General features: G+C 48.5%; 3 protein-coding genes across 4 annotated transcripts; 2 read left to right on the top strand and 1 right to left on the bottom strand.

The window, feature by feature from the left end:
- Positions 1-1,391: 1,391 nt before the first annotated feature.
- CD3E (CD3 epsilon subunit of T-cell receptor complex) lies at positions 1,392-7,054 on the bottom strand. 2 transcript variants are annotated; one of them, XM_080366730.1, is made up of 8 exons: positions 6,897-7,054; positions 6,670-6,779; positions 5,218-5,238; positions 4,900-4,920; positions 4,175-4,372; positions 3,240-3,392; positions 2,052-2,098; positions 1,392-1,696 (listed from the first exon to the last, which is right to left on the bottom strand). In XM_080366730.1, the coding sequence occupies exons 1-8, from the start codon at positions 6,959-6,961 to the stop codon at positions 1,640-1,642; spliced, it is 672 nt and encodes a 223-aa protein (XP_080222856.1). In that variant the 5' UTR covers positions 6,962-7,054; the 3' UTR covers positions 1,392-1,639. The 2 variants fall into 2 exon arrangements, with proteins under 2 accessions (XP_080222856.1, XP_080222857.1); XM_080366731.1 differs by having other exon boundaries at positions 6,874-6,911.
- A 135-nt stretch (positions 7,055-7,189) lies between these two features.
- Positions 7,190-18,444, top strand: MPZL2 (myelin protein zero like 2). The gene is made up of 7 exons (XM_080366732.1): positions 7,190-9,957; positions 12,136-12,302; positions 12,944-13,154; positions 13,406-13,550; positions 14,021-14,108; positions 14,655-16,982; positions 18,306-18,444. Exons 1-5 carry the CDS (start codon positions 9,879-9,881, stop codon positions 14,079-14,081), a joined length of 663 nt encoding a protein of 220 aa, XP_080222858.1. The 5' UTR covers positions 7,190-9,878; the 3' UTR covers positions 14,082-14,108; positions 14,655-16,982; positions 18,306-18,444.
- MPZL3 (myelin protein zero like 3) lies at positions 18,410-20,507 on the top strand (the record flags this gene model as incomplete). The annotated part of the gene is made up of 3 exons (XM_080366978.1): positions 18,410-18,472; positions 19,492-19,702; positions 20,338-20,507. The coding sequence occupies 3 exons, from the start codon at positions 18,410-18,412 to the stop codon at positions 20,505-20,507; spliced, it is 444 nt and encodes a 147-aa protein (XP_080223104.1).
- Between the last annotated feature and the right edge of the window lie 3,298 nt (positions 20,508-23,805).

The following is a 23,805-nucleotide window of genomic DNA, read 5'->3' as shown; positions in this document are numbered from 1 at the left end:
TTTGGATGTGTAGCTGTGCCCCCACCACGCCGGCACAGCCTGCGCCTGGACCCCGCGTAGGCTGCTGCCAGGTGAGTCAACACAGACCCACAGAAGCTCTCACTCTCTCAGACTACTCCTGACCTGAGAAGTCCCCTTAAGGGAAAGAGTTTTTCTTTAATAGAGACAAAACCACAGAGGAAATCTTTCGCAATGCATACCTGGGGGTGCTGTCTCCCATTTTATTAATATATTACAGTTTTTAAATGTATATAAAAAAGTTAAAACGGATCTTTACCCGTGGCGAATAGGCCTGCTGTCTTCCTAACAGAACCCAGGCAGAACTCAAGTTACAGAGCTGAAATGAGGAGAGAAAGGGCAGCAGCAAAGGACAAATCTCTAAGCATCAAAAGGACAAGCATCTCTAAGAGCGACAGCTCTGGAAAATGAAACTCCTCCAGCAAATGTACTTGTACACCCCTTAGGGTACAACGCACTCAAAGAAATGTGTTTATCCTGGACTACGCTATAGAATATCCATAAAAACGGAGTCCGTGAAGTCTCTGGGATGCAAAGGACAGCTTAGCAAAAGGGTTTCATGCTCTTTTGGATTGTGTAGGTCCTGCACTTTATCTCTGTGGCTGCAATGCATTCATTTCGGTTCCAGTGAAGCAGCCGTTGCAGAGCAGAATGCCAGTCCTGGGGCTGAGCCAAAGGGTCTCAGTTCCAGTCTGGGAAACATGAAAATCCCTCTTGTGCTGCCCCAGTCAGACTGCAAGGCTGGCACTCGGTTGCTAAATGGGGCTTCAAACCTTAGCTGAAATATCAAAGAGCCCCACTATTCAACAGCGACAAAGATTTAAGCCAAGCACTTAGATTTCCTAATAGGAGGCTTTCAGATGGCTTGGGAAAGTGCCAGATCTTCACGTGACCCTGTGAGGATGCTCTGCCAAAGGTCTGAGACACAGAGGTCACTGGGTGCAGGGTGGTACTCGGCCCCACTCATTTCCTGCAGGAGAGGGGCTGGGGGATGGACAGGTCGGTCCGCACATATGGGTATGAATGCTCGTGTTTTTTAAAGGAAAAACTGCTCTCTTTGAAATATTTTCATTCAAAGCAGTGGCTTTTCTATGAAAATGTACCATTTTGTTTTTATTATGCTGACTGCCTCAGTTCCTTTTGTTAAAGTCCAGGACAGCAGAATGAAGGTGAGTTATGAACGTGAGAGGGGGACAAGGTCAGAGGCCAGTCGTCCTGGGAAGGACTCCCCTTCGCCCACTAGCCACCCAGGGAGACACGGGGAGCAAGTGGAGGCACTCCAGGCAGAAATTAAATGGAAGGGAGGGAAAACCAGAGCGTGCAACCGGAGCAGAGAGAAAAGTGTGAAGGAAAAGGAGGCCAGGAACCGCCAGTGAGGCTGCAGTCCTTTAATGAGAAGGAAAACTTCTCTTGCCAATGTGCTTATTCGTTTCTTTTCTCTAATATCAAACCGAAGGCTGAAGGCGCACATCAGGGTGGGACAGCGGATGGCAGCAGGGCGCCTGTCCCGGGTAGCTGCCTGGCTTACCCCAGACCCCCGGGGTCTCAGCAAGCCTGCAGAGGAGCAGTACCCAGCCGGGCAGAACTGCTGCTGTTTTCCAACCTGAAATCCATGGGAATTTCAGAAGCCCCTGGATTCCAGGCCTGCATACACTTCCCGCTGGCCTTTCCGGATGGGCTGTGGGAACAGCAGAGATGTTAGTTTGGGAATCCTTATTTCAGACAGCCTCAAACACCACCAGAGTCTCGGTCCACACCATGCGTGGAGAAAACCACAACCGAGCACGCCAGTGCAGTGCTGCTCAGGCAGCGTGCACAGTGTGCTGGAAGCTGCTGCTCTGCCCCAGCTCCCTGTGGCAGCACCAGGAAAAGGGGCTCCAACCGCACCACCTTTTTCCTCCCCTCCCGGGAAAGCTTGGAGGTTGACTGGATGCTTCTTCAAAGGAACAAAAAGGATAAATGCTACAGCTGCCCAGTGCTGGCTATCCCTCCCCAAGCAGCAAGAGAATGGAAAAGATGCAGGTGCTCCGTACCTCATAGTCCGGGTTTGGAACAGGGGGAGGACGCTGCGTCTTCTGACCTGCAACAGAGGCAGGAGGTCATCCTTGGTGGTGGCTCAGATAACACAGCACGAGGGGCTTTCACGGAAGTGATCACAGGGTAATGCATACCATGGGTCACCACACATGGCTTTGTTATGAGCTTAGAGCTTTTAAAGACCCAACTGGTGCATTGGGTTTGGGTTTGTTTTTTTATTATTATTATTATGATGATGATCATTTAGGAGGGAATCAGCTTTCTTTTGGAAAAGGTAAATTTCTAGCTTTCCTGGTGGTGAAGAAATACTTGAAAACAAGAAAACCCCGTAAGCTGTGCTTATGCCATAACACCCAGGCTATGGCTCCACAGTACAGACACCAAATCCATCCTCCTCTGCCGCAGCAAGCTGCACAGGCACGAACGCCTCATCACATTTCTGCTGAACCCAGCACACAACATGCACGCTAAGCACACAACAGGGAATTTAGACTTGCTAAAAGATTTATATCAGCTTTGTAGATGCTCAGGTAAAAGTGGCAGTGCCCGATGTGCACAAAGCCTGGCTGGTGAGTACCTATGGTATTTGGCTGGCTGGCAGCCTCCTGCTCCAAATGTCACCGCCAACACTTCTTGAACAAATCTGAACTGGCATCATGAGGTCAGCACTCTGCATCACTTTACCCCAGCATCTATAACCCATAAGCCCCACTGCTGGACCCACTGGGTCACCAAACCATGACCTCAGAGGCCAGAAATTCAAATTTATGGTTTTAATAACGCCGTAATTTCTGATTACATGTTCTGTGAGGGGCCATAATTCTTGGTCTTTGATTGCCTGAGACAGCAGCTGAGCGGGCCAGGGCCAGGCTGGGTTTGCAGCTACACTTGCAAGCTGAGCACGCGCCGCACAGTTTGCTTCAGCACAGACTCGAGGCTGCTGCACAGCAGCCTGTGAAATGGTTTCCTATGGGCAGAAAGCCTATGACACAACACGGCAGCCACATCCATCCTGTACAAGAAGGCAGCCCGGAGCAACAGATGTGGCAAGCAGGAGCACTGTTTGGCAAGGTATTGGAGGCTTGGGGGAAACAGTGGATGCTCCATCACCCAGCAGGGGCAAGTGCTTAATTCAGAGCTCAGCGGATGCCACAGGGAGCAGACAGCCCTGAAATGGCTCGTACCTCGTGGCCGACTGCCAGCGCCAGCACTCGCTCTCCCCTTCCTGTCTTTGCTGAAGTAATAGACGAGAATCAGAACCCCGAAGGTGATGAGAAGATCCGCAGTGATGATCCCTGTCACTGCCAAGGCATCCAGCTCCTCACAGTTTGCGCATACTGCCGAGAGGAGAGATGAAGGTGCTCAGGGACCGGCACCCTTCCTTTCCAAGCAAGGAAAGCCCAGGTCTCTCTCACCTGCTCAGTGCTAGAAGAGATACAGCTCTGGGTGGGAAGAAGAAACGAGCAAACAGAAGGGAAGGGGGACAGCACAGCCCGCTCCATCCCACCACTTCGGTCTGCAGACAGGCACAACCAGGAGGCTGGCATGTGCAACCTCCTCCGCTACCTCTGCTGTTTGCATGGCCTGAGCCCAAGGGTGCAAAACATCTCCCAGATCATTGCCCCCCCGCCCCCTCTGCCTGCTCTGGACTCTTCAGCCCTGAATGCAGAGCAAGCAGCTGCCCAAATTTCAAATGGCTCAGAGGCTTAAATCACTCTGTCAGGGTGGGGGTAAACTCCCCCCAGCCGATGGGTCACAGGCTGTGTGCTCCAGATGGGAGGTTTCCACTCTGCGAGAGAAGAAATGCCTCTGGCCCTTGAGCCAGACATTGCTCTTGCCCTGCAGCACGGCAGAAGCCGTAGAAGAGATTAGCGCAGTGTATACATGGGACCCATTGACCCGCAGCCAGCCTGAGGACTGCAGAAGGGAAAGGCGTAGAAAACGGGGTGATTCCTTCTGCCAAAAATGTGCTCTCGGACCCTTTTACTTCCACATACAGCGGGAATGGCCTCAGCAGAGTTGCATTCACCCAGCCCTGAAAATCCGGTCTCAGTTCCTAATATCAATCACTGAAATGTGCAGACTTCATCTTTAGCCCGTAGGCTGCTTTGTCACTCACCTCTGACATTCAGGTACATTTCATACTTCTTTTCACCTGCCGAACAGCTCACGTAGCCGGGAGAGCTGTCGTGATTCTCTATAACATACTTTCTCTCGTGGCTGGGTGCTGGTGTCCCGAATAACTCCCAGGACATTCTGACTTCAGTCAAGGGACATGTGATAGTCACCGTGGTTCCAGAAATCTCCACCAGGAATTCTTTATTGGAAGATGAGCCAACGAGAAGGGAAACCAGCATTACAAACAGCTTCCCTGCCCACCCTTGATCCCACCATGACAGTTTGCTCTGCAAAATCTTTGATTTCATGTAGTAATGTAAATTATATAAAAAAATGCCCTGCACACCTGTCTTCCACATGCATGTTTTTCTTCAGTTTTTTACACCTACACTTTGCAATGCCAAACAGTATCAAAACCATCACACAGTGCTCCACCTCTGTCAGACAGCCTGGCCACCTGGCATGCATCGTTCTGTTTATCCATGTGCTTGCTGCTCTCTGCAAATGGCCAACCCATCTTGCAGACCACTAATGGCAATTAGGGGCAACTCGTTATAGCTGATTTTTCTGGTTGGTGATGATAGCAGCACATAACAGGAATCTTTTTCCTCCTAAAATACTGCTTAAACTCAAATATTTCTCTCTGCCTTTTAGTCCTCACCTGTGAAGCATTTGCAGTCTTTTTATCATGCTAAATAGATAAGAATGCTGGTAAAATACACTTACCCTCCTGTGCTTCAATATCATCTGCAAAGGAGAGAATAATAAGTGTTAACAAATTGGCCCACTACTACCTTACTGCTTGTTGCTGTTGGAAAATGCCCAACCCTGCTTGGCAATCACTAGCAATAATTCAGGACAATTCACAACAACCAGCTTTTCAAGTCAGTGAGATCAGTTACAGTTAATGAACCCGAATTTCTTCCTATCCTACAATATTTGCAAAATTCAAATATTTCTATGTGGCTTTTAGTCCTCACTCATGAGACATAGTTGGCCTTTTTATTATACTAAAAGTTAAGAATGCTGATAAAATACACTTACCCTGCTGAGCTGCAGTGCCAGCTACAAAAGAAAGAATAGTAAATATTAAGTAATTTAGCTACTGGTATCACACACCTTTCCTACTTCAAGGGAATCCTGAACTCAGCTGCGTGAAAGAGTTGTTTATACTCCTATATTTGTGCTAAAGGCATTAGAAGCATTCTGTTAGCTGCGGCAGGATGTTGTTTTGAAATGAAGTGTTTTCCTTTGGAAGCCATTTTTAACACAGACTAACGCAGAATGGAAAATTGAATGATTTTCCGACCCAGTTTTGGGGTTATTGCAAGCTGTATACTCAACAATTTTGCTTTATTATCGTGGACCAAAGACTGCTGGAAAATCGTAACCATGTTCTGCAGTAAGAACCACTGTCCTCTGCACGAGGACTGGACCCTGATGCATGTTTTAATGCTATAAAGCAGTTTATCGCTGTGATTTTTCTCTCTTGGTAGGAAACAAGTAGCTCCATTGAGGTCTCAGGAGCTGGAGTATTACAGAAACAGCTTTTGGGAGGTGTGAATCAGGCTTGTGATTGGCTTTAAAGATACTTGTCAATAAAAAGTAACATAAATAAATAAAGGAATGAACCGTATTCAGTACTGTTGTCTCATCTCATCTCTGGTCATGCTTGCTTTACAATAGGAGTTACCTGTAACAAAATTAGAGATTTGAAATTCCACAGGCATAGGACTTGGCTGGAGAGAAGTGGATCTGTTGCTTTTTATCTTTATATAAGACCAATTTAAATGTGAAAAAAGAACAGGCCATTGCTAAACCAAATGTTTTGAATCTTCTCAAGGAATAGCAGTTGGTGTTTGCAGCACATTGGCAGAGTAGCTCCAGTCTTACTGTAGTATCTTTTAATTATCTTTCAAACTTAACTTTTATAGTCACCAGCTTCTTTATAGTCTTGATAGACACTCTGCATTTCATCCTAAACCAGCTTTCTGAAGGCTGGTCAGTTCAGACGGGTGACATGGAAATTGTTGCCACTCCCATGATATCACAGTGAGACTGATCCAAAGTTATTTACCTCCAGTCACAAAACAGTTTAGGAAACGTGGACGAACAAAGCATAAAAATAAAATTAAAGCCACAGCACTTTATAGTTCACACCGCTGCATAAAGCAGTGCACCGAGCTCCAGCCCTGCCGCGTGGCGTTTGGAGACCAAGTGTCTTGGTGGATCAGCTAGCAAGCAAAAATTCCCGAGGACCTCCGGTTCCTTTCTCTAGCCTAGGACTGCTGGACCCCCGTTTCTCTGTCCCTGCAACCTGCTCTCTGAGGGGAACACTCCCACTGGAGAGCAGCCGCTGTACATGCCAGCTGCAGAAGATGTGGCTGCAGGTACTTTGTAAAAGCAGCCACACGCCCCTGTGCTTTGCTCTCCCCCCTGCAGCCCCAGGGTGGCCACCCCTCTGGTCCCCGTGGGCTCCTGGCCAGCGCTACTCACCCACACACAGCAGGAGCCCCACGAGGGGCAAGGACCGCTCCAGCCCCATCCTTGTGCTCCTCCTGCTCTTGCTTTTCTCTACCACGTCAGATTGGCATCGCTGAGGGTGGCTGCGAGGGAAGAAAGAACACATCGGCGTTTCAAGTTGTTGCTTACAAGAAAGAGGCCCACAATTTTTTCCCAGAATTGTGTACGGCAACGAACTGAGCAGTGCTGGGGAGACTCACTGTTTCCAGTGAAACCTGCAAGCAGCCAAGAAAGACACGGAACACCTATGATAAAATAAGCCCATGTCAGGAAGTGTGGAGGCTCAAAACGTCTAGGCAGGACGTCACGGACAGCAAGGGGCGGCTGCTCACACCAGCCCGGCTCAAGCCTCAGGAGACCCGTTGTGACTGCGCCAGGAGCAGGAGGAGATAAACGAGACCAGATTAAATTCGTCGTCAGAACCTTCCTAAGCATTTTTCAAAGTGAGTGTCTCTGAGGTTCAGACTACTGCAAGCAACTGAACATAGGAGGGAATAAACAAAGGAACCAGAAGCGCTACAAGCGGCTCAGCACCAGAGATGCGGTGCAGCCAGCAGCAGTGAGCCTGTAAGCGCCAGGCTGTAACACCTGTAACACCCGGGGCTTTTAGTCACGGATGGTGCAGCCTGGACTCCACTTTTGTTACTTTCCTCTAACGCAACCGTTTATTCCTGCTGCCTCTTCAAGAGTGGCATTTGCCTGCTCCTCATGCAGACCCTGCAGGCATCCGGACGGTGAGGAGCGCGGCGGCAGCCTGGGTTGCAAGCCTCTGGTCTGCTGCTAACGCTCTGCACCCCCAGCCCCTCCATGACTCATGTTGGGGGGGGGGGTGAATGTGCCTCATTGAGTGGCTGCTCCTCCTCAGTTCCGACATCAGACTTCAACAGCTGTTCTACCTCGCCACGCACCGTTCGCACCCCTGTTATGAACTGCACCTACAACACAACCAGCTTTATTGCTGTAAATGCCCTTTGCCCGCCTGCTGGCCCATTTGCAGCCCCCACAGCTGGTCAGCGCTGGGGGGAAGGCCAAGGCTGCCGGGGGGAAGGCTCTGCCAGAAGCAGAAGGGGACACGGTGCAGAAAGCCGCCCCCCCCCCTCCCCCGAAAGCCTGAGCCCACCCCGGCCTGTGCCACCCCTCGAGGCAGTGCCCCGCAGCCCCCCCGCTGGCCCCCAGGGAGGCTCTGCAGGGACGTCCCGGAGCGCTCCCCGCGGGGTTGCGGCCCCAGGCTCCGCTAGGGGGCGCTCCCTGCCCGACCTTGCCCTTGCCCTTGCCCTTGCCCTTGCCCTTGGGTGTGCAGAGCCCAGGCACTGCTTCCAGCGGTGCAGCGGGCAGGGGGATTTACTATTACACCCTTGGCCGTACATGATTCCTGCTATTAAAGAGCGCTGCTTCCATCCCATGCGGAGTGTCTCACCAAAGGGGTGAAGGACCAAATTCAGGTGAGGCTTGCCTACGGAATGACGAGATGTGCTGGATACTCTTACGATATTGAACAATTCAGGTTAACTAAAACTAGGTCTTGTCTAAACTGTTCAGAGATTTCTTGTCTTAACTGTTCAGAGATTTAACTGTAACAGAAAAATAACTAGTTTGTGGTTTGGTTTGGTTTTTGTGTATTGCTTTATTAATCTTAATATCATTAAGATAGAAAAATTCTCTAGAAAGAAATCAAGGAGGTTCAGTGTACCTTGTAAACTGGTCACTTCTAGTCTTTTGCACGCATTCTTCCTTAGTCCCAAGGTAAATGTGTACTACAGGGTTCAAAGAGCATCTGGATGATATGGTTTAGTTTTAGGTATCACACACCTGTGATCACTCCTATGAAAAGCAGGGAGTTGGAGCTGATAATCCTTATGGGTCCCTTCCAACTCAAGATTTGTAACTCGAACTTTAAAAGTTAAAAATAAATTCAGTATTCTCCATAGAAATTGCTGCAAGGATGTTACAACAGCAAATGGGAGGAGAGATGTCCACGTGGTTGCTCATTAGCTGGAAACCTGAGAGTCCCACTGCTGCCCTCTTTCCACCAAAACCTTGTTCTGAACAGCCCTGACACCCTCTCAAGTGTGTTCCCAGTAATGTGAAGCATCCCGATCGGAGCCCGCACTGCTGCACAAAGAGCATGCCCTCCCCCTGTCCTGAGCTCGGAGCTGGAGGCAGCCCCTCATGCCACCCAGAGGCTGCGGCATCCTCCCCATCCCTGCCTCGGCACCACCATGAGGAAGATCAGCATCAGGCTCAATGAAAGCTCCTGACCTGGGATGACTTCTTGGAACTAGACCATGGACCAGACACAAACACAGCTGCAGCCAGCAGCAGGTTTTGCTGGTGAAGTGATTTACGGCTTTCGAATGCAAACATCCGTATTTTGCCAGCGCACATGCACAGCTCGCTTTCGTGCTCTCACAACTGCCACGTGCTTCCAGGAAAGTACTTTGTATTGCACTGAGCTTCTGTAGCACCTTGTGCTGCTTGCTAAGCACAGTGAGGTTTCCCCAGCCATGCCTGGACTCCCACCGGGCTGGATTCCTCTCCAATGTAATTGTCTTTTGACTTTTCCGAGAACTTGACCAGCACCAGTTAACGCCGTCTCCCGATTCTTCTGTGGGATGGCTGCGAACAAGGAACATTAAAATGATCCCTTCGTTTCACTGTAGGTGCCTGTGTTTCAGCAGGACATTTCCATCCTCTGGCTGTGTGCCCACACTGCTGCCACAGACTGTTTCAGGTTGCTTTTTGGATCATTTACAGGTTTTGAAATAAATAAAAAGGAAAAAAAGGGCCCCCATTCCTTCAAGCTATCTCTAAACACCTTGAGGCAAATTTTCTTTTAGGAGCGAAATTACCTCCCACAAGGGGGGAGTGGTTTCAGGTGGAAGCTGGGAGGAGGGATGATTGCAACACAAAAGAACAAAGGAATACAGGAGGCAGAATAAATTAATCTTACCTTGAAAAACCCCCTGTTTTACACAGAAGGTGAGCTGTGCTGGCCGCACCTCGCCTCTCAGTGCGAGGGCAGGGAGCGCGCTCTGACTCAAGCAGGAAAGAGCGCTCACGTTGCCTTGCAGGCTGAGAGACAGGAATTTGCTCTGCTGTGCTGGGAAGGCTTTGAGAAACTCATCTTTCGTCCGGTTATACAAAACCTGAAACGAATTTCTCTTTTCGGCACTGCTCAACCCATGGCGTATGGACTTGCCTTCCCGATGCACGGCCCCAAGTGGCTGGGTGCTGTGCTTTTCCTTGGGGTACAGCTCCGAGGTAAGGAAACCTGGTACTGCCTGGCCTCCGTTGCCATCTTGACTTTCCTCTTCTGATCCCTTAATTATCATCCTCATTAAGGCAGCGACTTTGTAGGCGTCTCGGGTGCTTGCTGTGGACGATTGCTGCGGTTCTTTCACTCTGGGGTTCACTGCAAGTGGCACGAAGTGATTGAGTTTCTTGGACAAACAGGTTTAGGTGTGTTCAGGCGGAAGAAGAACACTGGTCTCATTCTGAGCTCTGGTTACACATCTTACTCTTTCCTGCCAGGAACCTGGACTTTAGTCCTAGATGTTTTTTTCCACTATCTTTGTTACGAGACAGTCATGAGATTGTTAAGCAGCACTGGGTTTAGATCCTTTACACAGCAACGATTCTGGGCTGATGATAAACTTGCTTGAATTTCCAGTGGTTTTTATTTCAAGACCACCACGTCCTCCTTTCCCAAATGCATCTGCACAGGGATACGCCCAGTAGCTTGTCTTGAAAAAAAGTATTTCACGCTTATTTCCCATGGTTGTTCTTTTAAAGGTGTTTAAAATGAAGACATTTGACACTGATTCTTTGGATGAGAAACATGATCTCTGCCAAGAAAGTTTTTCAAATGTGAACAATATTTGGGCATTTCGAATCCCTTCTCCTTTGAGAAAAGAAATTATTTTGCAAGGAAGTCTTTGGTTATAGATCATTTTCAAATGCAAGAAATGTATTGATCATCTTTATTATGAAACCATATTTTACAACCCCAAATAATCTTTTTCTTTTTTTTTTTTTTTCTTTCTTGAATCACACTGGGGTGAGTTCACTTATCTTCCTAAAGCAACAGGAAATTATTAAAATTTTCTTTTTCTGCTGGATTAGTTTGGCCGGTAAGGAAAAGGAAACTTAAGAGGACATGACCATGAACAGGGAGGACTGTCCCTTTCGGCAGCAGCAAGATTTTTAGCCCAGCACTGCTGTTTTGTGGAAACTAACCCACTAACGCGAGGAGTTAAAGCAGACAGGCAAGCAACACAGTGATCGGGGGTGGGGGGGGTGGGTGTGGGGGGGCAGAAAGCAAGAACTTGCAGCACCACTGTTTTGGTAGCACCAACCTGCCAGAATGATTGAACTCTGTCTGGAACAGCAGGGCAAGGCAGAGGACGAGGGCTCAGCTGTGAGAGGTGTCTTCACCAGCAGCCCTTTGGCTTTCCTATTTTTCATTATCCTTCCTTCTGTGTCTTGATGCTCCCTCTCTTGCTGACCATCTGTCTCTCAGGGTAGCATCGAGGTAGCGATGCTAACTTATTTTTAAAGCAACAGCTGTGGTGGTTTAGTTAACAAAGGATGCTTCTTTGACAAACAAGTGCTTACTGATTTATCTGGAGGATTTCCTGCAGAGTTCCTCAGCCTGACTACATTTGACTGCAGTTGGCCAGCTGGACTATTAACCTTCTACCAGGCACTGCTTACACCAATCCGAGCAGTTTTCACCATGGTGTGCATGACACTTGGGCTGATAAAACAAAGTGTATAAAGGAAAGTTCTAGCATGGGAAATAGCAGTTGTGTGTTGGGGCTCAGCAGTCCTAGCTGAAAGGGCAGGACCACTCTTCTGAAGAAATCTTGGGGAACTGAGTGCAGCAGAGTGTAGTCACATGTGAAAATGTGACCGTGAAAATTTATATGGTACCTTTAGTGCCAGTCAGGAGTGAGTAGATATTTAAGGAAGGGTGGCATTTACAACGACATTGCACCTCCTAGATGTCAAGTTTGCTCATGCCTGAAGAGAGGCAATTCCCACAAAACAAGGTCTGTTGTCCCTATAGGCAAGTCCTTCTCAGCAGTTCCTTCTCAACCAGTTATCAGATCTGTAAACGTTTAACTGTGCAGCCACAAAACAACAAAGCAAGCACTATACCGGCAGTTCAGATGAATACAAACTCCCTTGAAACCCCCACTGTTCAGCTGGTTTATCAACTGACAAAATCCATGAAGACCAGGGGATCTCCTGGATTCTGCATACGCAGGATCACCCTGCTCACTAAGCGTATCTGTGTTCTGGAGGCTGCCAGGTTAAACATCGACAGGGACAGATAAGGCAGGCTCCCAAACAGAGTAAATGCAGATAAGGAGAAGTGATGAGCTTACTCCAAGACAGTAGTTTTCTTTACCTCTAATCCCTGCTGTTTTCTTGCAGCCCTGTGGCCTGTGGTAGCCGTGGAAGTTCACACTTCCAGGGAGGTGGATGCTGTGAACGGCACTAACCTGCGGTTAAAATGCACCTTTTCCAGCAGCAGCCCCATTAGCCAGCACCTGTCTGTGACCTGGAACTTCCAGCCCGAGGACCTGGGCTCTCATGAGCCGGTGAGTGGGAACTTTACACTCCATTTCATGGAGGCACACTTGCCCAAACAAACCAGTCACAAGGTCCAGCACTGGCTAAGCCCGCGGACTGTGACAATTCCAGATGTGGGTATGGGCAAACACAGCTGGAACACATAAGTATGTACATCTTGAGCCTTTCCCCTGCTACTCAGAATCACTACGCTGAACAAGAAGTTCTGTTTACAGACCTTGGCTAAAGGCACATTCTGTTTAGTTTGGGGTAATTGGGGTTAAAATATCTGGGGCCTGATGAAAATGTACCCACTTACACCACGGCTGAACTCTATGTCTTAGCTGCTGTCCCACACCTGATGCGACCTACAGAATGTTTTAGCTTGGCCAGCATGGCAGGGCAAGCAGGTCACCTAGTACTGCCATATAACTGAAAGACAGCTGAACACAACCTAACGAAGCCTTAGGCTTGAGCAGGACAGAGCTCGCATGGCTGCTGGAGCAAAGGCACTGTCTTTTGAAATGCCCTCAGAGTCTATCTGAGAGCGACGGGGCCAACGCAGCTCCCCACAGCCTACCTCAGCCACTGCCACTCCACTTCCACGTGCTGCTTGCATCGCAAAGACTGCACAGTGTGTAGGAATGACGGCTCCCTCTCTTTCTTGTAGGTATTTTATTACCTGAAGGAGCCCTACAAGCTGTCTGCTGGGCGGTTTAAAGAGCGAGTCACCTGGGATGGGAATATTGAGCGTAATGATGTTTCCATCGTTATCTGGAACTTGCAGCCCACTGACAACGGGACGTTCACCTGCCAGGTGAAGAACCCACCAGATGTCGATGGCACAATTGGTGAAGTGCGACTCAGAGTTGTGCAGAAAGGTGAGAAGCCAAGAACCCCACCAGAGGTCATGTGAATTTGGCCAGTGCGAAGCATTGGCAGATCTTCCTCCACTGTGGGGAAAATGCGTGGAAGAAAAGGGATTATAAAGAGAAGGCATGAGGGTAATTAATGGACACAAGGGGAAAAGGAGCCTGAGGAAAGGTTGTATTCACGGATGCAGGTTCCCAGCCTCATCCCAAGAGCCCCCTGTGTGTCCCTCCTGTTCATTGATCTGTTTCTCTCCATGCAGTGCATTTCTCAGAAATCCACTTCCTGGCGGTGGCCATTGGGTCTGCTTGTGTTCTGATGATCATTGTGGTGACAGTTGTGATTATCTGTCGACACCATCAGAAGAAAGCGCAAGAGAAGAGGATCAAGGTGGCAGACACTGAACTGTAAGGACAGAGGACAGAGAGAGAAAGGCTTCTGGGAAAGCTTGTCGAATACATCTTCATAGCTATTCAGAATTCTTGGCTTGGACCCTACACTAAGCACCTACAATGCAAAGCTGCAAACACTATCAGCAGGAATTGGCTGCTTACTTGCAGTCAGAACAGAGCCCCAGGAAGAACATGTTTTGGAGTCCTCATTTTCCTCTTGCCCTTCACAGTGGCTTCTCACTCTGAGAAGTATCCAGCTGTTGTGGTGGTAGTTGGCAGATGATCGCTCTGTTCCATCAATGTGACACATGTGGTCACCATGCATGTAGCATGCTTACTGTCTTATCATGTAACTCCCTGTCATATGTTCCATATGCTGTATGTAATGCAGAACGTGACTCTGTTGCTCAGGATATCTGATTTTTTTTTTTTTTTCTGTTTTCTCTCCTTCCCCTCCCCCCCCCCCCCCCCCCTTTTTATAACAGTAGAGAAAAGGAGAATCTGAAGATTAGAGAAGAAAAGGAAGCCAGCCCATTAGAAGACTAGGGGTCTTTTATGGTATATACAATGCAGGTATCCATTCAGATATTCTCTAACTAATGTCTTGGTGTTGCTGTAGACTTTCTAAGACAATTTTACTTGGGCATTTCACTTTCCTTCACAGCCAACAGGTCTCGGTAGCCATAAGCAGAAACTACTGAGACCACAGTCACACTTCGCTCCTGAGGAGCCTTCAGAGAGACTGACAACTGAACAGGCAGTGGAGGCAGAACCGCCTCTTAACTGTAGAAGAGATTTCTCCACCCTAGGGTTGGGGATCATTTGCAGGAAAGCTGTTGCTGCTTTTCATGACATGCCTGCTTTGTACATAAAGAGGAGTGAATTAGTTTCCTTTCACGAGTTTTGAGTCTGTTTTTTGATTAATTTAATCTTTATTGTTTTAGAATTGCTACAGGAAGACTGACACTGTTTCCAGATTTGTTTGCTTTGCTGAAACATTTCAGCATAATTTTTACGCACTCAATTTCTGAGGTCAGCAGTTGCCTCTACTATTTTTGTTTTCAACAATAACCCTGAGTAATGAATTTGTTCTGTTTTTCTTATGATCCTTCTTCTTAGGTACTTCTAATGCAGATGGTGGAAGCTTGTAATTTTGGATGTTAGAACAAAGCTGAATTACAGACGCCTCATGCTGTGAGTGTGGTATCTCTGCTCAACCTGAATTTCTTGCAAGGAAAGAGAGTGACATTAACATAAGTTGTAAACTTCCTTCACTGAAGCAAAGCAGGAGGAACCTGTCCTGTGTACAAGGAACTTTCTTTAATCTTCACACCTGCAGAATGTGAAGAAGGCTGCTCTGAAGATGAAAAAATGCCAAAAGATTTGAACAAATTCCAAGATAACTGACTGAACAGTGTTTTTCAAAGCGTCTGAGCACATGCACTCTTGCACCTTAAAAATTGCAATGTGCATTTGTGTTGCCCTATTTTTCCTCCCTCAGAATCCTCTTTGTCATCGAAGACTGACAACATGAGGGATCAGAGAAGTAGCTAGTTGCTACAACATACTTTAAATCTCTTTGGTACTTTAAATGGGAAGTATTACAGTTTGGGAATGTATGCTGTTTCTTATTAGGGATAACGTTTACCAGTGGGTGTGGTTTTCATATTGATCTCTTAAAGCTTACAGGCTTTGTAACTAGGTAGCTGAGGACGTTGCCTTCTGCTGTGCAGCGTGTGGCCACACACTTCGGCAGCCCCCCTCCTCTTCCCACTCCCACCCTGCCAGTACGCTGACCTGCCAAGGGAGCACACCACCGCCGGGTGGGATGCTTCTTCCCCCATCTCAGCAGCCTTACACCCGCCGCTGCAGGCACCCCGGAGCTTTGGCTGGCTGCGGTTCAAGCTCAGAGGCTGCCCTGGGCAAGCGGTGCTGCGGTGGTGCACTGTCCCGCTGCTGCTTGGCATGGTAGCAGTGCTCAGTGGCTGCTAGCATGGCATCGGGCTGCCAACAGCAGCAATATCCCACTGCCTCTGCGTGCTGCTCACTGCCCAGGTGACCACCAGTGCACCTCGCTCCTGCATTCCCCTGTACTTGCATAGACTCGGTCTCTCAAAGGCAAACAAAGCCCTAAATCATTGAAACCGCAGAGCTGTTACAGTATTTAACCAGCACCAAACCAAATCAGCCCGTTTGTTTAAAGAACATCTTTATGACTTTATAACTGTAATGTGCTGGCCACATTATCTCTTTGTATGTTTTCATTTTTGATCCTGTGTCATAAATAAAGGCGCCTTGTGGAAAGCAGTGACAGTGTCATAGATGTGCCGTGACATGAAAGTTACACAGCGCTGCCACGACCCTGGAGACACGCAGTCCCACTGTGACATGGGAGATGCTCAGTCCTGCTGTGACATGGGACATGCACAGTCCCACTGTGACATGGGAGATGTTTAGACATGCAGTCCTGGCACAACACGGGAGATGCACTGTCCCACTGTGACACAAGAGACACGCAGTCCTGCTGTGACACAGGAGATGCTCAGTCCTGCTGTGATGTGGGAGACACACAGTCCTGCCGTGACATGGGAGATACTCAGACATGCAGTCCTGCCGTGACACGGGAGATGCACAGGCCTGCCGTGACATGGAAGACACGCAGTCCTGCCGTGACACAGGAGATGGCTCAGGCACACAGTCCTGCTGTGACATGGGAGCTGCACAGTCTTGCTGTGACATAGGAGACACGCAGTCCTGGTGTGACACAGGAGATGATCAGATGTGCAGTGCTGCCGTGACATGGGAGAAACACGCTCCTGCCATGACATGGGAGATGCTCTGACATGCAGTCCTGACATGACACAGGACATGCTCTGACATGCAATCCTGCCATGACATGGGACACGCTCAGACACGCAGTCCTGGTTTGGCATGGGACACGCTCAGGTGCGCAGTCCCACCGCGCCCTTGGAACCTCAGATGAGTGGGTTTTAGCTTGGAAAAGCAGGAAAAGCAGCCAGCGGGCTCTGGCGGAACAGGCCAGCGCGGGGGCTCCGGGCCGGGCCCACTCCCCACGACAGGCAGGGGCCCGGAGCCGCGGGGGGCCCGGAGCCGCGGCGGGCCGGAGCCGCGGGGGGCCGGAGCCCGCAGGGGGCCCGGAGCCGTGGGGGGCCCGGAGCCGTGGGGGGCCCGGAGCCGCAGGGCCCCGCCGTGGCCGCCCGCCCCGCTCCGCTCCCCGCGGCCCGCCAGGCCCGCGGCCGCCGAGGTGCGAGGCCGCCGGTCGCCATGGCGACGCGGAGCGGCCATCTTGGGGCTGCCCCCGCCCTCACCTGCGCGGCCTTCAGGTGAGCCGCCATGTTGCGGCCCTGAGCGCAGCCGGGATGCGGTGCGGTGAGGCGGTGGCCGGCGGCGGCCTTCTCCTCCCGCGGGGGGTCCTGCTTCTGCTCGGTAACGGGGGCTCTCCGGCAGCGGCGCCTCTCGCCCCCGGGGGCTGCCGCGGCGGCGGGCGGTGACGGGCCCGGCCCGGCCCTGTCCGCGGTGGGGCCCGGCTGGGAGCCCCGGAGCCGAGCCGGGCTGCGGCCAGCGGGGAGGCGGCTGCGGCCGGCGGCCCCGCAGCGCGGGCGGTCCGCGTGGCGGTGCTGGCCTCGGGGGCTCCGGGAGGGACCGTACCGGGGGGGGGGGGGGGGGGCGGCTGCGGGCCGCTCCGGGCCCCGGCGGGGCTGTGCGGGCCCCACGGTGAGCACCGTGCGGGGTGCTGGTGGGGCAGGAGCCGGGTGGTGCGCGGGGGGCAGCGGGGGCCTCCAGCAGGGCGCGGGGGGCGGCAGGTGTGCCCTCACCCTGCGCTCTGCCCACTGCCCGCAGCCGGGGCACGGCCACCAGCGTCCCACCCCCGCGGGTGCCAGGCCCCCACCTCTGCTAGCACCCAAGGCACGGGTGCCAGTGTCCCACCTCTGCTCGTTCTGCCAAGGCCCAGCTATCTGCTCTCTGAGATTTCCAGACTTTCAGTTGGTAGCGAAAGCAGCGCGTTGTCAAAACCCTTGGGTTTTTTTACATTGGTAGCTGCGGAACAGGCGTGTGATGCCAGAAACTTGCACGGGAACTGGCAAATCTGAATCTGTGCCTGCTCCTTCTGAGCCTGCACAGCAGAGGAGTCGGCTGTAGGAATTGGAGCAGAACTTCATGCGGAGTATCACCGTAATAAATCTTCATAAGCCAGGAGCAGGACATTTGTGAAAGGGAGTACTCGAATGATGCTCCTGCTCGATGCTGGGCAGGCTGACCTCATCCCTGGCTGGAGCATCACACTAGATGAATGAGGCAGAAGTTGTTACAGTCACTGAAAACGAGAAATAAAGAGTATTGCTGCTGCTGACTCTTGGCTCAGTGCATGTGTGATTTACTGGCGGTATCACTTTGGGGCAAGACATGCAGAGCCAGAGCTGCCTTGAAGTCCAAAGCTGGCATTTTGCAACTCATCAGTGTGTCAGCTGATTCGTTTCTCAACTCTTGATACTTAAATATCTGTAGGCTTTTGGTGGTATTTTCCAGGCAAATACTTTAACTGGGGCTAGTTCCAGTCCCACAGAGAATAGGTTAGGTAAGCTGTCTGCTTTTCTTTAAATTTCAGTATGGGGGAGGTAGCCATTACTGCGCTTCAGTCTTTGGACTGTAGTTGACCTGCACATGCATCAATACCTTTGGGACATTGTCACTCCTGTGCCTCACGTGTAACAGCAAACTAATCCTCATCTTTTGTGCTTGCTCCATCAGGTGTCTGCAGTGCTCTTTCCCTGGAAATTAAAGCCAGTCCTAAAGTGCAAGCTTTCATCGGTGAACAAGTATTGCTGAAATGCTCATTCAAATCCAGTTCCCCCATGACTGAGAGCCTGACAGTAGACTGGACGTACCGGCCTCTCACAGGTGGTCAGATGGAGACAGTAAGTGGAACAGGGACTCTTTTTCTAGTGGATACTGACCAGACCTCTGTGCATGCTGAAAATCTGATGATATTTTTTCTGTTTGCCTTGCTGTGCTGCTTCATCACTGTGGGGTTTGGGACTCACGTTGCTGCCACCTTTCCTGTGTGAAATTTCATTAGTGTTCTTTGGGCAAAAAATATTCTGTGTAAACTCATAATAGCATAATGATGATAAAGGACATAAATTTTTGGGTTTGACACAAGTGATGCATTTTATGCTGTAGCTATGTGTAGAATGACTGTGAAGCGTTTGGTTGGTCACTTTCTTGAAGGCAGCTGTACCGTAGTAGTTCTGTCATGCAATCTACTGCTGATAGATCTTGGAGTGGCAACAACATGTGTGCAATGACAGTCTGAAGACAGCGATGATGACAGCCTCTGAGGTTTATGGGCTGCTACTCGCTGTTTTGTTGGCAGCATTTTGAAATCTAAGCATAAATACATAAGTCTGAAAGCCCACTGAAAATCTCTTATGTGAGGTGGAAACAGAGAATGAATAACTTTACAGATTATCAGTGACTTCTGCTGCCTGAAGAGTTTGAACTCTTGGGGGTGTGCTTGTGTCTGGAACAAAAGGATGCTGCTTGTATGGAGTGAGGTCTGCCAGGTCCCTACTCATAGGACAGCAAGGGCAGAAGTGCAAGGAGCAAAACCTGAAGAATGGCAGTGTTCTGTCTTGCATGAGACAAGAAGCCTGCTCTGCTTCTCAGCTGAAGATCTGCAGAAGGGAATGAGTTGGTCAGAATGGTGATGGTGACATCTGAAAGCTGAGGCTGGTAGATAAAAGCGTTGGAAAGCTAATGAAGTGGGACTGACTCAGAATAACCAAACAGGAACTTGAAAAGGTCTCCTGTATAAGAAGTATTCTTTCTGACTTCTTAATGTGTACTTCTTCATATTTACAATCCAGAAAATAGTTTATTTTGCTTTCTTAGATGAGGTTTTATTGGCGCAATTATTGTCTTTGCCTCCTTTTAGGTTTTTCATTATCAGTCTGTTCCATACCCAACAACAATGGGAAAATTCAAAGACAGGATATCCTGGGTCGGGAATGTTGCCAGGGGTGATGCTTCCATTGCTATCCAAAGCCCAGTGATGAGTGACAATGGGACGTTCATCTGCAGTGTGAAGAATCCTCCAGACGTGTACCATAACATTCCCCAGACAATTCTGATAGTTACAGAGAGGGGTAAGCTGCCATTTCAATAGCATGTCCTCCTCTATGTGATACAGCTGCATTGCAGCTTTGTCAGGATCTTAAAGTCTGAGCATCACATGTGAAATGGGTGAATTTCAGCCAGAGTTACCTCAGCCCTTCTTTCTGAGCTAAATACATTGAGAACTATTGAATTTATTTGGGGCAGGAAGGGACAGAGGAAGCTGTGGTGATAAGAGGAATCAAAAGCGTGCATTTGTTCAGGAGTTCTGGTCTCCACATACTGCAGCAGTAGAACAAACTGAACATTTAGGAGATACTGGTCTAAAAATAACTGTCAGATCACAAACATTGATTCTCAGTAATACTTAATTTCCTCTTCTGCCCTGTGTGTGAGAGCTGCCTCAAATTTGCAGTTTAGACATGCTGATAGAACTGTGTTGTGACCTGCCTGTCTTTGTCATTTTTTGCATATATGGCACCCTACTGTGTTGGAGACTTGATATGAATCCTACAGATTCAGTGACAAGCTGTTTCAAATCTGCCAGCCTTGTGTTTTATATGAAAAGCCTGGCAGCCTGTGTCCTGAATAGACGTTTGTCACAGAGACTGAAGAAAACTGTATTTTACTACTGATACATCTGGGCTGCTGTTTCTCTTTCCTGCAGGTCTTTTCTTCCAGCTAACTTCAGCAACACTGCTGTCCATTTTAGTCTTTCTGCCTTCCATCATTGTGGTTGTTCTGCTGTTGGTGAGGATGGGAAGAAAATTTGGAGTGCTAAAGGAGAAAAAAAAATCCGGCTGTAAGAAATCTTCCATCGAAGTGTCTGATGAGTAAGTTCTGGCTGCAACCCAAAGTCTGTGTTTCTTTGGCTTGTTGACATGTGGAACTTGGGGTTAGACAGTCGTTCACTTCTGTAATGCCATTTATTTCAGCCTAAATCAGCAGGATATTTTGCTTATGTGGGCTTTGTGTGTTGCATTTTGGTTTGAAGTATCTGTAACAGCAAAGCAAACTGAATAATGCAAACTGGTTCCCCTGTGATGGCCTGAGCAGAGGTGCCAGGTACTGAATGAGCCTTGGAGACTGAACTCCCTTCTAAAGTGGAGAGGGTTCTGTTCTGGGAAGGTTCAGTAGTGAGAACAATAAGGTAACAGTGCTGCTGCTGGAGCTGCATTGTTCTTGCAGTGGGTTCAGTACCACAATTTCTTGCAGAATGTGTTTTTAATCCTGTGTTCTGATTAGTGCTGTGGGATTTGCCAGCCAAATAGCAACTCATGTTGTATTCCTCATGGCACTTAAATGAAATATCTCCCTTCAAAATTAAGGGACCTGACATTCTTCCTGATTTTGCTGTGCAAAGTGGTGAAAAGCCTTCAATTCAGTGTGGTAGAACTAGGATCTGAAGTCCAGAAGCTAATCCTGTGCTTTTTCTGCAGGCCCGAACAGACAGAGACAGACAGCTGCTTGGGGAAACTCAGAGACTGGTGTCTGAACTGTGTGGTAAGTGAAAGCTGGTTGTCGTAAGTGGTTTTGTCAACTTTGATTCTCAGAGGAAATGCTAAAAGCAGCAGGTAGGGCTTGTCGTAACACCTCTAGATGTCAAATAACTGTCCCAAATGGCTAGACTTCATGCTCCTGCCACGTATGGGCTTATAGGGGGTGAGAACTGCTGGCCATACTGTGTTACTGGCAGGGGAAGTTGACTTGAGATCCACCAAACTGATTTTTCTTTTGACTTTATTGAAATCAAAGCTGACATTTTAAGATGAAAACTCATAATTTTAAGGGCTAGCTGCTGTGCTGTGTAGTATCTTAAAGGCTCTGCAAAATCAGTTTGGGTTTTGACAGCGCTACAGCGGGGAATGGAGGCAGTGATATCTCAATCCACTATGTTTCTTGTAAAGATGGTAGCGTGCAGTGTTGCCTCTTTTTTTGGAGATCTTCCTACTTACGCCGTTTTTGTTGCAACAGAGTCCTGCTAAACTCTTGTAGTTTGTTTGTTTCTGGCTTTTTCTTTGTTTTGTTTTGTAAAGTGATTGATCGTCTTCTAATTCTGCTTTTTCGCTTGCTACCCTATCAGCAAGCTTCTGTTAATCAGATGTGTTGTGCTGAAACTACTGAGTGTTTTTGCCACCTGCTGTACTTGTTTTGTAAAATGTGCCACCACATTCTGTGTGCTGGCATTAGCAGCCACAGCCGTAATGTGGCACATTCCAGAGTAAGCTCGCTAAGATACCTAATTTGAGAGTGTTTTCTCTCCCCCCCACCCCCTGCCCCTGCAACTTTGTCCAACAGTATGAGCTTACCTCAGACCCACCTTTACATCTGTTGTACATGGTCAGGAAGTACGTTAAGGGGGATTTAAATATGTGTTGCTTGATTGACTATTCTAATGCCAGTGATTCAAAATGTACTAAATGCATAAGCCTTCAGATAGATGTGTGCTGATCGTTTCTACTTTGCTAGATACAGAATGAAAAACAAGCAATTATGCAAGTTACCTATGAAATATTTACAGTTCCTCATAAGACAGAGCACTTACAATGCAGCAGTATTGGGAGCAAGAGTTTTGGGAGGTGCAGAAAGCAGAAAATGCCTTATACAAAAGGGGGAGTTGCCACAGGAGATGGAAAGGCAGCTGCAAGTGATCTACTGGGGAGCAGGGAGGCACCATTGCCTTATTGCAGGTGGGGAGATGGGAAAGGCTGGGAGCCACCATTTGGTGAGACAAATGCTGTCAGACAGTTGGGAGATTTTAAAAATTGAAAAATGTCTTCTCATCCTTTGAGAGAAGGCAAATCTGAATGCTGTAATCCTGCTGCTTTCATATTGACTATTTTGTCATCTGTTTGATACTTCACTCTCTGATAGCAAAATATTTAGCTTACTGAGTTTCTGGACATCCTGTCTTAGTCACCTTAATGATTCTGCATTTTTGAGTTTTCTGTAATGTACTTTTCCCTTGCTTAGTATGTTACCAAATAATTAAAATTGGGAAATTAGTGAAAATCTGTTTGGACTTGAAATGGCTGGAAGTTTAGTTGGGATCTCCCTTATGGAACGGTTGTGCTTGAGTTTCTTTCAAGTTGAGAGCTGCTGAGCTGGATTGTGGGGACACCATCAGATGATTGCTGTGGTTAAAATAATAGACAATGGGGATCTGAAAGTATGTTGTTGGCTGTGGCTAAAAAAACAACAGCTTGTGCTGTTCTGGACCTTCTCTGGAGGGACTGGTAATGCTTTTTAAGGTGGCTGTCTGCACTTTATGGTTTGTCTTTTGCTTGAGTTTTAGCTGCTACTTCTCCTAAAACACACTGCATGTGTTATGTAGTAGCAATTCATCTGCATGTCTGTGATAAGTCAAACAGATTTTGCTGCAAGTGCTTATACAACTACAAGTCCTGTGGCTTATTCAAGCACAGCAGCATTTTGGGAAGTGTTTAAGCTCTTGGTAGAAGCCTAGCAGACTCAAAATTTGTTGAACTCATAACATGGTTCATGTCTTCATATGTAGTCTCAGTTTCTCTCTCCATACTCCCTGTTTAGGACACGGATGAGGAAGTCCTATACTAATGAAAGACTAAAAAGCTATGGATAAAGAACAAAATTACAGCACTGAAAATCATGGCTAGATGGGTATGAAGGCTGCGGGATAACCGGTGCAGATTGAGGGACCTGCTCTAATCCTGGATTGGAAGAACAATGCCAATGGGATAATTCCGTCTTAATTAAGCACAAAAGAATGATTTTTGAAATCTTTCTAATTTATTGGAAAAAACAATCTCTTAACCTCACTTCTCCAGTGCCTATAGAAGCCTCAGTGCCTACAGCTGCACAGCCTGTTTCCTACCAGCAGTCCGACAGTGCCATGCTTCTTGGTTTACGTGCAGATTTGTTTCCTTTACTATGGGTGACATCCCTGTGCCCTTGAATTTGAATTGCCTGACACGTAGGCTACTCCAGAGTGAATCAGCTCTAAGGTGATCATCACTGGGTATTGACAACATTTGCTTCTCCATTTTTTGGGAATGTATTTGCTAAGAACTCGAAACGGTTTGATTAAGTTGGTATATGGCATCCTTTGTCTGGGAGCGAAGAGAACCTACTGCTTTTTAACTATTCCGTGGTTCAG

This window comes from Falco punctatus, assembly GCF_963210335.1.
Source record: "Falco punctatus genome assembly, chromosome: 16".
Classification (NCBI taxonomy): Eukaryota; Metazoa; Chordata; class Aves; order Falconiformes; family Falconidae; genus Falco; species Falco punctatus.
Note: the sequence above shows the minus strand (reverse complement) of the source record. Positions and strands in the feature narration are given on the sequence as shown.

Coding starts and splice junctions, on each gene's coding strand:
- CD3E (XM_080366730.1), bottom strand. CDS start 6,961: ATGGGCTTATTTTATCATAGGTGTTCCGTGTCTTTCTTGGCTGCTTGC. Junction 6,780..6,896: donor TGCAGGTTTCACTGGAAACA/GTGAGTCTCCCC, acceptor CTTCCCTCGCAG/CCACCCTCAGCGATGCCAAT. Junction 3,393..4,174: donor AATGTACCTGAATGTCAGAG/GTGAGTGACAAA, acceptor TCCTCTCGGCAG/TATGCGCAAACTGTGAGGAG.
- MPZL2 (XM_080366732.1), top strand. CDS start 9,879: ATGGCGTATGGACTTGCCTTCCCGATGCACGGCCCCAAGTGGCTGGGT. Junction 12,303..12,943: donor ACCTGGGCTCTCATGAGCCG/GTGAGTGGGAAC, acceptor TCTTTCTTGTAG/GTATTTTATTACCTGAAGGA. Junction 13,551..14,020: donor AAGGTGGCAGACACTGAACT/GTAAGGACAGAG, acceptor TTTTTATAACAG/TAGAGAAAAGGAGAATCTGA.